Genomic DNA, 12,037 nt, shown 5'->3' on the forward strand with positions numbered 1-12,037 from the left:
TAGCTAGTTCCAGGACAGACTTTAAAGCTACACACACACACACACACACACACACACACACACACACACACACACACACGCTTAAAAAATATTAGTGTGTGTCTAAATGTGTATGAATGCCCACGGAAGCAGGGTATTAGATCCCTTGAAGCTCTAGTTTTACAGGTATTTGTAAGTCACCCTATGTGGGCAATAAATTCCAAACTCAGGTCCTCTGACTGGGACATAAGTGTTTATTCACCACCCCAAAACCTAGTGCTGTAAGTACAACTCCACACAAACAGTCCTGAATTCAAGAACTCATGCTACTGACTCTAGTTCCACACTTACACCATATTCTCTAAACTTTACACACTTTTCCTCTAGAAACTTTTCGCTTCTCTTTAAGAATTCATACTCTATGTCACAGACCAGTAAATCCTGAGTTGTCCTTTTCTGTGAGTCATAGCTCTTTCCTCTACAGAGCTAAGAATAATGTCACAAGAAAACTGACTACACATATAAAGCCTAAAGAATGAGAAAACTTGGTCAAGTACATGTAACTAGAAAACCTGCCAGAAGGCATTAGGAGAGAAAAACTAATAAAAAGACTGACTTCTTAAAGTAAAGAGATTTCCAACATGAGCTGCAAACCAGAAGCCTGTCTGGTGGAAGCTTATAACACATCAGAATGCTGAGGTAGTCACACATGTGTGACTTCTAAAAGCAGCAAGTTATGAGATGAAGACAGGGGTTTAAAAAGCATAACCAGTCAGCAATGAAGCAATGGCTTTTCAGACTGAGATTGCGGAATCAGAGTTAGCATACACACAGAGATTGAGCCTTACGGCTTCCTTACCTTGTAGTTCATCTCGCTTAACGCTGTTATAACCTACTAAATCTACTTCAAATTCACAATCAGATATGTCTTAAAAACTGACCTCTAGACACTGAAAATTATGCTTAGTTTTTAATAAGTAGCTTAAATCCATTTCTCGGCCTGTTTTAAAGGCACTTACTCTGGCATATGTGTTTCACAGGAAAAAATATTGTATTTCATGAAATCACAAATACATCAAAACAATGTTCTTCTGTTCCTGCCACTAGGATCTAATCTGTAACCTTTACCTTCTTTTGAAATTAAAAAGCTTGAGACCTCTTGACAGAACACAGATGAACTGTGCTGTACCTCCAAGAGATGGCAGTGAAGAGAGATCAGATTCTTCCTAGAGACCTGTCAGTGTTTCAGTCCCATTCCCATCTAATGCCTGAAATGCCATGTCCTTCAGTCAGGCTCTGAGCTGTATGTGTTCATGTTTTCACAAAACAGCATTTACTGTGGTAGCCAACATCAGACATGACCTGCCTGACTTCCAGGGTTCTACAACCAGAGGATGAAGAAAGAAATATCTGAGAAGGGTGGGGGAGGAATCAGATCAGTTCCTAGGTGGTAATGATTAATTGTGCAGCTCTAGCCTGTCATTAGCATGACAGCTTCACAAATATAAACCAGAGGAATGCTAAAACTACCATTTCACAAACTTAAAGACTTGATGACCATTCTGGAAATAGGGAAAAGCAATCTAGCTTGTTTAACATTTATGAACCATTACTAGCATGAATCTATCTTTCTCTACTGCTATCTCTACTGAGGATCACCATACATTATTGGCCTTGTGGCAAACTGCCATTTACTAAACCAAGGGCAGGACTCTTATGAACTTGTTTACATTGGAGAATACAACACTAAATGGGTCCAGACAGAACATTCACTGGTTCATATGACCACTTACTATGGGCCAGGGCTTACTACATATATTACAACCATATATATAATGTAATAGCATTAGTGCCTCACTCAATGCTTAGGGCTCTGGAAGTAGGATAGTGTTATCTGTATTTCCACATTGGAGAGTCAAAGTTCCATGCCAGACCTTACCAACATGATGAGAACATGGGGCTTCATAATAACATATATTTTACATCTCTTACTTTAAAGGCTCAAGAATGTAAAATGAAATGGGTTTGGTACAATGAGATTATCATAGTACTTAAAATAGAAGGGCACACAATCAAGGGAGCCCAAAGCAAGAGTTTTGTTGCCACAAACTTTGATCCATATCCTGCCATAAACCCCCACCCCATTAAAAAGTCAGACCCGTTTGAAATATGTACAAACTCAATACAAAAATCTGCCTCTAATTTTTCAAACAAAACTGATGATGCTTTTACCAAGTAAATCAGTAGGTAGCATACCCAGGATGGGAACTGTTATCTATGTGGTTACCTTGGCCCTCGATTCCATGACTAAAGTGCAAGGGAATAGTGTAAGGGCACTGGGCTGGGAGTCAGAGGCAGGAGCCTAGTGTACTACTTACAAGTGCTCAAGCTTTTCTTAAAGCCGTTTAGCTTCCCGGGCCCTGACTCTCATCAAGTGCTATCAGCTTTTCTGCTTAATTTTTATTTTTTGCTGCCTGAGAATAACCCCAGGGCCTTTTATGTGCTTGGCAAGTTTCTTTGAGCTACATCTCAACCCTACTCAAGTTTTTTTTTAATGCAGTAATTTTTGGACATTTTATAGTTACACAGCAAAAAAGACAACACACAGATAAAAGGAAAGTGAAACTTAACAAACATTTAGGGGCAGGACTCTGGTATGCTAATCACATGTTCCTCTGCACTACATACACACCCAGCACACCACTTTGTGTGTGATGTTCTGTAATATAAAGTTGCTTTAATTTGAGGAGCTTCCTTGAAAAGTTAAAGTTGGGCTCCTCTAAAAAAACACTTTTTTCCCCTACCATAACACAGTGGATGAATATATAAAAAAACCAACTCATGATTTTTGAAACTTGGGTTTCGTTCTGGGGCATCAAAGATTAGAAGTCATCAGTAAAGCAGAGTGAACTAAGTTTCAGCCAACTAACATTAACTATCTGTCGCAGACAACCAAGAACTGGGTTTTTGAAGACCTGAGTTCAGGGGCTAGTTCCTTTTGGGCTTTATTGAAGTTGCTTGCTTTTATGCATCTTGGAGGGCTAGCTATACAAACATAAGATATTATAAGATACGAATACTGGCCGGGCGGTGGTGGCACTCGCCTTTAATCCCGGCACTGGGAGGCAGAGGCAGGCGGATCTCTGTGAGTTCAAGGCCAGCCTGGTCTATAAGAGCTAGTTTTAGGTCAGGCTCCACAGCTACAGAGAAACCCTGTCTAAAGATACTAATACTGATAATAATTAACACCGCACTTGAAACAATGTCCACTAAGTGATTCTGCACTTTAAATACTACTCTATGAAGTGGGTCTGACTGATAGAGGGAACAAACAGCACAATTAGGACAGAGGCTGGGCTCAGGCTTCACAGCCTGGGACTAAGCGCTTTGCTAACCACTGCTCTGTGTTTCTGAGTGTTAGTACTCAACCGTTTACAGCATTGTTAAAATTACAAAGAAAACCTTATAAAGATAGAGTACTGCAATTCTGATAATGACAGTCATATAGCTTTTTCACAAGTCTGATTATGTTTGACTTATACGGCCTGATAAGTGCTCTTTGTCACCAAGATAAACTGGAAATGTAGCTTAAAACCTGACAAATAGCTAAATCTACTCAACCGAATTACCACAAGTGAGCTACAAGCCCAACAGACGTTCAAGCCAAAGATGGAAAGGTCTGTTCTCTCTGGTGAGCTATCCCAAACACTAACTTTGAAACTTTTACACCGGTGACAGCAAAGCGCCACAGGATACTTTCCCGTTCGGAGCACACCGAAGTCTACCTCCTGCCTCACTGCAGGAACACGTGCGCGTTCATCTGACAGTGAACAGCATTTACCTGTCAGCGAAAAGGTCTCCCTACTAGACAGATTCCCAACTACGGGGAAAATCACTGGGGCGAGAATCATACACATTAAAAACCAAGCGGTTCTACTACTTCATTACTTCACTTTGCCTCTGCATCCTATGAAGGCCTCAGGATGAGCGGGGAGTGTTAGAAAGGGGGAACCGAGCACAAGTTTGAAGCAGCTGAGAGTGGAAGGAAGCTAGGAAAGTGACGAGTATTGCGGGAGAAGCCCACAACCTAGAGGCAGGAGAACACGTGTTGAACACGCATCCGAGTAAAGGGGCTCCCGGAAGGGAAACGCGACTTGTATATTCCAACTGCCCAAAGCAAGAACCAATACCCCAGGTCTGGGATGCGGAAGGAGACTGCCCCGAGGTACTTAGAGAGTGGACCTGATGAGGACAGGCCGGGGAGCCCAGGCCTGGAAGTGAGAAGCCGCCCCTGGGGGAGGGGGGGGGAGGGCAAGGGCTTCGCTGAATATGGCGGCCCGGCGAAAGCCGGGCGCAGACCTCATGGAGAACGCGGGATCGGGCCGCACCCTCTGACCGCCCCCTCGGGTCAGGCCGCACTCACGGCCGCGGAGCGGAGGTAAGGGGCGCCGCCGTCCGCTCCGCGCTTCCTCGCCCCGGGCGGCCCGGGCCACGCGCGACGTGCTGCCACGCGCCGCCCAGCCCGGGACGCCGCAGCCCGGCCAGGAGGGCGCCCTCCCCGCCGCCGTCCCGCTAGCTCTACCTTGGCCTGCAGCCGCGCTGGCGCCCAGGCCAGGCAGGTGCAGGTACCGCTGAGGTGCGCGGAAGGCACGTACTCCTGGTGCAGCCGGTTGTTGGCTGTCTCCCACACCCGCAAGTGGCCGTCGCTAGAGGCTAAAGCAAAGTAGGCCTGCCCGTCCGGCGAGAAGGCACAGGGGACCCCCGCCGGGGCCAAGGGGTCGCAGCTACCGCCGCCACCGGCCGCCATTGCTGTTCTGGCTCCGCGGCAGCCACGTGTTCGCCCATGCGCAGGCGCACCGGAGCGGGGCGGGGCCTGAAGGGAGGAAGTAGGGCGGAGGGAACGCTGGGAGCCTGGGGAGTGGCTGCTAGTGACGCATTAGAGCTTTGAGCGGGGCCCACCCTTTATACGGTGGCTCGGAGAGGCCCATCTTAAATTACTGTGAGAAGAACGCGAGACTGGAGAATTACGTACTGCAGAACAAGGCCCTTCTTTTAAAGATGTTATGTAAATGACTAGACAAAATGTTTATTAACTTACATCTCCCAAGATTGTAAAAACTTTTTTCATATTCCTTTAATCTCACAGTATAGTACTATCAAAGTAAAAGTCGGGGCTTGGAGAAGAAAGATGCCTGTTTTGGCTATATCAACATACAGATGCTATAGGAAACGAAGGGAAGTCTAGTTGAACGTGAATAAAGAAGCAGTGCGTGGCGGCACATGCCTTTAATCCTAGAGTTTGGGATGCAGAGAAGTCAGATCTCTGAGTTTGAAACTACCCTGGTCTACAAGTCAGGCTCCAGGACAGCCAGAGCTACACAGAGAAAGCCTGTTTTAAAACCAGACCCCAAAAAGAATGTTACTAAAGAAGAGATTTTATGGGCTGGAGAGATGACCCCGTGGTTAAGAGCACCTCCTACTTGTCTACAGGTCTGGAGTTCAATTCCCAGCAACCACATGGTGGCTTACAACCATCTGTAATGAGATCTGGTGCCCTCTTCTGGCCTGCGGGCATGCATGTAGTTAACTACAGTGTACACAATAAGTTTTTAAAAAGGGAGAGAATTTAATGCCAAGCTAAGAGAGCAATTAGAGAATATGGATTCTACAAAGTTGATTGAGAAGAGGTATCAGTGAAACGCGGTAAAAGCCAAAGAGTGAGATCCCCTGAAAACCTGGGCGTTTCAGAAGCAAAGCATGATAAAGCTATGTCAGAGGCTGAAAGATAATAGCTGAGAACTGTTATGCCCAGATCACAGAGTACCCACAAAACAACCAGGAGACCAAGTCGTGTATGTAAAAGCAAAGAGCCTTTACTCTTACACAAGTTTGAAAACTCGGTCTCTCCATGTGTCCAACATATTGGAGTGATCAGAGAGCCCAGAGCTCAGAGTTGGGTTTTTACAGTAGCAAAGGTGGGGGTGAGGGATTTCTAAGGTTTAGGACCCCTGATTAGCTGAGATTTGTCTAGGGGTGTCCTGGTGAAAAGCGATGGGTGTGTGCTGGCAGGTGATCCCATCTACAATTGTTGGAACATTAAGAATTTCCTTTGGTAGCTGGGCCGTGGTGGCGCACGCCTTTAATCCCAGCACTCGGGAGGCAGAGGCAGGCGGATCTCTGTGAGTTCGAGGCTAGCCTGGTCTACAAGAGCTAGTTCCAGGACAGGCTCCAAAGCCACAGAGAAACCCTGTCTCGAAAAACCAAAAAAAAAAAAAAAAAATTCCTTTGGATGATCTGTTCCTGGATAGTGCCAGGTAGTCTCAGTTTGGGGTCTTTATAAGAATCAGGTATTGTGGGGCTGGAGAGATGGCTCAGAGGTTAAGAGCTTTGCCTGCTCTTCCAAAAGTCCTGAGTTCAATTCCCAGCAACCACATGGTGGCTCACAACCATCTGTAATGGGGTCTGGTGCCCTCTTCTGGCCTGCAGGCATATACACAGATAGAATATTGTATACATAATAAATAAATAAATAAATATTAAGAAAACATTAAAAAAACAAAAGAATCAGGTATTGCCTCAGGGTAAAGTACTGAGACCTCGGGCCTCTATTGTTCTTGTCATGGCTGAGTCCTACAAGAACCAATGGACTTTGCTGTGGAATAATCTTCTTGTGCAATGTAAAGATTTGTCGCTCGAATTAGTTTAATAAAACGCTGATTGGCCAGTAGCCAGGCAGGAAGTATAGGTGCGGTGACTAGACTAAGGATGATGTGAAAGAAAAGGGTGGGGTCAGGAGTCACAGCCAGATGCAGAAGGAGCAAGAGATGAACGTGCCATGCTAATAATGGTACTGCTTTGTGGCTAAACATAGATAAGAATTATGAGTTAATTTAAGTGTAAGAGTTGGCTACTAATGAACCTGAGCTACTGGCTGAATATTTGTAATTAATGTAAGCCTCTGTGTTAAGGTTACCTGGAACTGACAGGCGGGAGAGAAGCGTCCATTTACAGGACTTTGCAAGACCCAAGGTTGTCTGTTATAGAAGAGCAGAGAGGAGTCTGCATTAAAAGACCTAAGACAGCTACCGGTAAACACTATTGTATGTGGTAAGGTAGAAACTATCAGTATTATCAATTTCTTAAATAGGAAAACTGAAGTATTGTAGCTCAGATGGAAAGAGAACCTTTCAGTTAGGAGCCAAGGAATGCCTCCAAATCACTGTAAGCACAGCAGTTTACAGCCCTGTTCCAGAGAAAGGTTTCCCCAATGAAACAACAGGGGAGGGTTTCCCCAGCAAAGTTGCTACAGTTCTTCTCAGGTGCCCTGGAATGTAACAACTCTGCTTTGCTATGTGAAGGTTTTACTGCTAAAGTGTTACAGTTCCATTTTAGAGAAATGCTCCACTCCATTCTAGAGAAAGAAGACCTCACCCAAACCTCATTCACAAGGTTTATTCGGAGGGAAGAATCCAGTGGATAAGATTTCCCACCACCTCAGAAAGCTAAGGAATGGGCTGGATCCAGCAGTCAAAGTCAAGATTTTAATCCTAGCCGTATTGTTTAGCAAATCAAAGACTGGTGTGGTGAGAAAAGGAGAGATACGGTAACAATAGTTTCAGATGAAAAAGCCTCTAAATAGTTTGCAGTGTGTTTAAAAATATATATAGGAGGCTGGAGAGATGGCCCAGTGGTTAAGAGCACTGACTGCTCTTCCAGAGGTCCTGAGTTCAATTCCCAGCAACCACGTGGTGGCTCACAACCACCTATAATGAGATCTAGTGCCCCCTTCTGTAGGCTTGAGAAAAGAAAAAGAAGTTCTTAAAAGAAAAAAAGGGTAGTAGTTGGGTATAGTGGCACACACCTTTAATCCCAGCACTCGGGAGGCAGAGGCAAGCAGATCTCTGTGAGTTCAAGAACAGCGGTCTACAGAAGGAGTTCCAGGACAGCCAAAGATACACAGAAAAAAAAAAACCTGTCTCAAAAAGCCAAAAATTAAAAATAAAGGAAATAGAGCTTAAAATAAAGCCACATAAAGATGAAAAACACAGAGAGAGTCTGGATACTGTATATTATTGTGTTGTCTTTGAATTGCATGACTGCTGAGGAAGGAGCAACAGCTACTAAAAGACATTTGATTATAAATGCTGCTGAATTAATTCAACATAGATATTTTGAAAATGCCTTGACTTTAAAATATAAGTCAAAAGGTATGTTAGTTTGAAGAAGAGGTTTTGCTTTTATTTCCACAGGAAATGAGAGGCTGTGGATTCTTTCTGAGTTTAAAAAAGTTAGGTTTGATCAAGGAAGACCCCCAATAGGAGTGGATGGCCCAGATGTCTGAGTTCTACATCTAGAACAGATTCAAGACTGCTGCCTGAGATGATCAAGCCTCCAAGGATACTCCAGTCAGGACTTGCTCATAATTCTAAATTTTCTTTAGGCCCCCAGAAGATTAACTGCACCCCCAATCATCAGGAAGTAGCCTGGAAAAAATACACCCACATTCCTAAAAAAATGGACTATGGATATTTTCCTTTGTTTAGAATGTTGCTTACAAGTTATTATGAATAATGGTCAGACAAAAAGCTAAACAAGTGATATTAGATTCAGAGTTCTTGTTTTAAAAGGGGGAGAGTGCTGTGGAACATGGTCTTTTATCCTGTCACTTGTATTATATTTAATAAAGTGCTGATTGGCCAGTAGCCAGGCAAGAAGTATAGGTGGAGCAACCAGGCAGGAAGTAGAGATGGGGAAATGAGAACAGGAGAATTCTGGGAAGAGAAAAGCTCATTCTGCAATCATGACCCAGACACAGAGGAAGCAAGATGTGACTGCCTCGCCAAATAAGGTATCGAGCCACGTGGCTAAAATAAAAAAAAATTGTGTGCTGGGGGAGCACATTCTGTTCCTTCAGCCAATAGCTTTTAAGATACCAGCCCATTTGAGCATGGTCTCTTATACTGTAAAGGCAGTGGGAACCATGTGCCCGTTCTCTTGCTTATGCTCCCACTTCCGGCTGCTAGACTTTTTTCCTGTTTGCACAGAGGACTGTTGTCTAGGACAGTGATCTGTAAGTTTTCCCCTTAAATAAATAACCCTTTTATTATTCATAATTCTGAACTGGTGTGGGATTGTTTTGTGACTTACATCATCAATTATGGGCTAATACAAGTTATAAGAGTTAGGGACTGGAGAGATGGCTCAGTGGTTAAGAGCATTGCCTGCTCTTCCAAAGGTCCTGAGTTCAATTCCCGGCAACCACATGATGGCTCACAACCATCTTTAATGAGGTCTGGTGCCCTCTTCTGGCCTGTAGACATACACACAGACAGAATATTGTATACATAATAAATATTTTTTTTAAAAAAAAGTTATAAGAGTTAATAAGAAGCCTGAGTTAATAGGCCATTTAGTTTATAATTTAAAAGAAAAAAAAAAGATATTCCACCATCTACGCCATGGTGGAAAAGGGCAAGGAGCAAACTGAACAGGCACAGGTCTTCTCTAGGGCTTCTTAGGGAAGTGGTTTTTCTAGGCTGGAGATTTACAGGGAGGGAATTGGGAGAATTTCAATTCCTGAGCTTGAACAAGCTCAGAGATTGGTTGGATTTCATCCTCAGGGATTGGCTTGTTTTGTATTGAGTTGGTCAGGGGCAGAAGGTGTTTCTTTGGCTCAGATTTCAGGGTCTGGGTGTGTTTCTTTGATGGGCCTTTTTACCCTACAGTATGTGACAAAAAAAAAAAAGAGCAGGCAGCTGTACCTCTCACCTTACCTAATGAGAGAGCGTGGAGACACCCAGATGGCCCTTCCGTCCCCACGCATATTAATTCTTAGATCCATTTCCCTTCCTCCACTGTTCTTCATTCATTCTTTCTTTCTTTTTTGTTTGTTTGGGGTTTTTGTTTGTTTGTTTGTTTTTTCGAGACAGGGATTCTCTGTAGCTGTGGAGCCTGTCCTGGAACTTTCTCTGTAGACCACACTGGCCTTGTACTCACAGAGATCCGCCTGCCTCTACCTCCTGAGTGCTGGGATTAAAGGTATGCACCACCACCTCCCGGCTTTTTTTTTAATTTGTTTATTTTTATTTGCATTGGTGTTATACCTGCATGTGTGTCTGTGAGGGTGTCAGATCTTGGAGTTAGGGACAGTAGTGAGCTGCCATGTGGGTACTGGGAGTTGAACCTGGAAGAGCAGTCAGCGCTCTTGCCCACTGAGCCATCTCTCCAGCTCCTCTTTATTCGTCATTTAACTCTATCTTTGTAATCCTTACTCCATCTCGCTTTCTCTTACACGTCTGGCAGAACTACAACTGGGCAAAATCTAGCTCTCCACCCACAAACACCTGAAAGGAGCTAGGGAGAAGCCACTACTACTGGGACTTCTGCTCACTTTCAGTTCACAACTCCTAACTTTACTTGAGAGGTCAATATTTCCAAGTTAGGAAATAGTTGTTCCCTTGGCCAGGCAGTGGTGGCGCATGCCTTTAATCCTAGTACTCGGGAGGCAGAGACAGATGGATCTCTGTGAGTTCAAGGCCAGCATCGTTCCCTCATACAACTGTTGCCATAATTGTGAGATACTAACTCACAACTTCCCTTACCTCACACCTCCTTCTACACCCTTGTTCTCACCATCCATCTTTTCTGCAGGTGACCCGGCTTCCTATTTCCTAAGGAAACAGAAGCAGTCAACAAAGAATTGTCACAAGCTCCCAGAAACACCAAACTGCCCCAGTTCCAAAGGCCAGCCTCCCCTTCAGTTCTAGGTTATATCTCCTGCCTGCCTAACTCCAGATGTCACTTAATTGAGAAAGTCTTCCCTTTCCTTGCTAGCATCAATTTTTACCTCTTAACTTCCTCACTATCAACATAAACGTTCTATTATTTCTCCCTTAAAAAGTATTCCCTGCTAGATGTGGTGCACGCCTTTAATCCCAGCACTTGGGAGGCAGAGACAGGTGGATCTCTGAGTTTAAGGCCAGCCTGGTCTACAGAGTGAGTTCCAGAACAGTGAGGGCTACACGGGGAAACCCTGTCTTGAAAAGAAAATAGGTAGATGGATGATGGATGGATGGATAGATAGATAGATATTAGATAGATAGTTTCTAATTTTTCTTTAAAAACAAAAGTATTTTTTAGGAACTAGCCATTGTTACTTTCTTTCCAGGCAAAGGAGCTTTCACACATACCCCTCTGAAACTAGAGCAGATACCAGAACCCCCATACAATGTAAATGTACATCATCATTACCATCCTCCATTACCTCACATGCCCCCCACTTTCTAATTTTGTGTCTTTTGTCTTTAATCTTCCTCATTTTCCCCCACTCTCTGACATGGTTCCTTGGGGCTCTTCTTTCTCTATAAAGCTTAGCCACCATCCGTGTGCTGATGGCCACAAATGTGTGCTCCAACATTCGTCCTTCCCCTGAACTTAAAACTTGTATATTCAATTCCCTATCCACCATCTTCCCGTGGATATGGTGGTGAATTGGGTGTCACCAAAAAGGCTGTGTCTGAGTTCCAATTCTGTTCACTGTAGATGTTGCCTTATTTGGAAATAAGACTTTGCCTTTGTAACCTGGTTAAGGATCTCAAGATGGCATTATCCTGAAGTAGACTCTAAATCCAGTGACTGGCACCATTCTAAGAAAAACCTGGAAGATAGAGAGAGATACACATAACAAGGATGGCCACACAAAGACAGGCAAAACCATGTATGAAGGCACATATCTTTAATTCCAGCAGAGATGGGTGGATCTCTGAATTTGAGGCCTGCCTGGTCCACATAGAGAATTCCAGGACAGCTACACAGGGAGACCCTGTCAAAAGAGAAGAAGGAGGAGGAGGAATGAAGGCATAAGTCACAAACAATCCCACACCAGTTTTGAATTATGATTAATAGAATGGTTATTTATTTAAAGGGGAAAAACTTACAGATCACCGTCCCAGACAACAGCCCTCTGCACAATCAGGAAGGGAGCCTAGTCACCAGAAGTGGAGCCAGAAGCCAGAGCATGCGCAGAGGGAAGTGGCCGCTTTTTTAAAGGGAGAGAGAC

At 44.1% G+C, this 12,037-nt stretch overlaps 1 protein-coding gene across 1 annotated transcript in view; it reads right to left on the reverse strand.

The window, feature by feature from the left end:
- The window catches only part of Wdr43 (WD repeat domain 43), a 40,328-nt gene extending 35,505 nt beyond the window's left edge, over positions 1–4,823 (reverse strand). The window contains exon 1 of the mRNA XM_005367956.3: positions 4,562–4,823. Coding sequence (XP_005368013.1) covers positions 4,562–4,786 — 225 coding nt within the window. The 5' untranslated portion in view covers positions 4,787–4,823. The remainder of the gene's footprint in view (positions 1–4,561) is intronic.
- Between the last annotated feature and the right edge of the window lie 7,214 nt (positions 4,824–12,037).

The sequence above is a fragment of the Microtus ochrogaster genome, unplaced genomic scaffold, assembly GCF_000317375.1.
Source record: "Microtus ochrogaster isolate Prairie Vole_2 unplaced genomic scaffold, MicOch1.0 UNK26, whole genome shotgun sequence".
Taxonomy (NCBI): Eukaryota; Metazoa; Chordata; class Mammalia; order Rodentia; family Cricetidae; genus Microtus; species Microtus ochrogaster.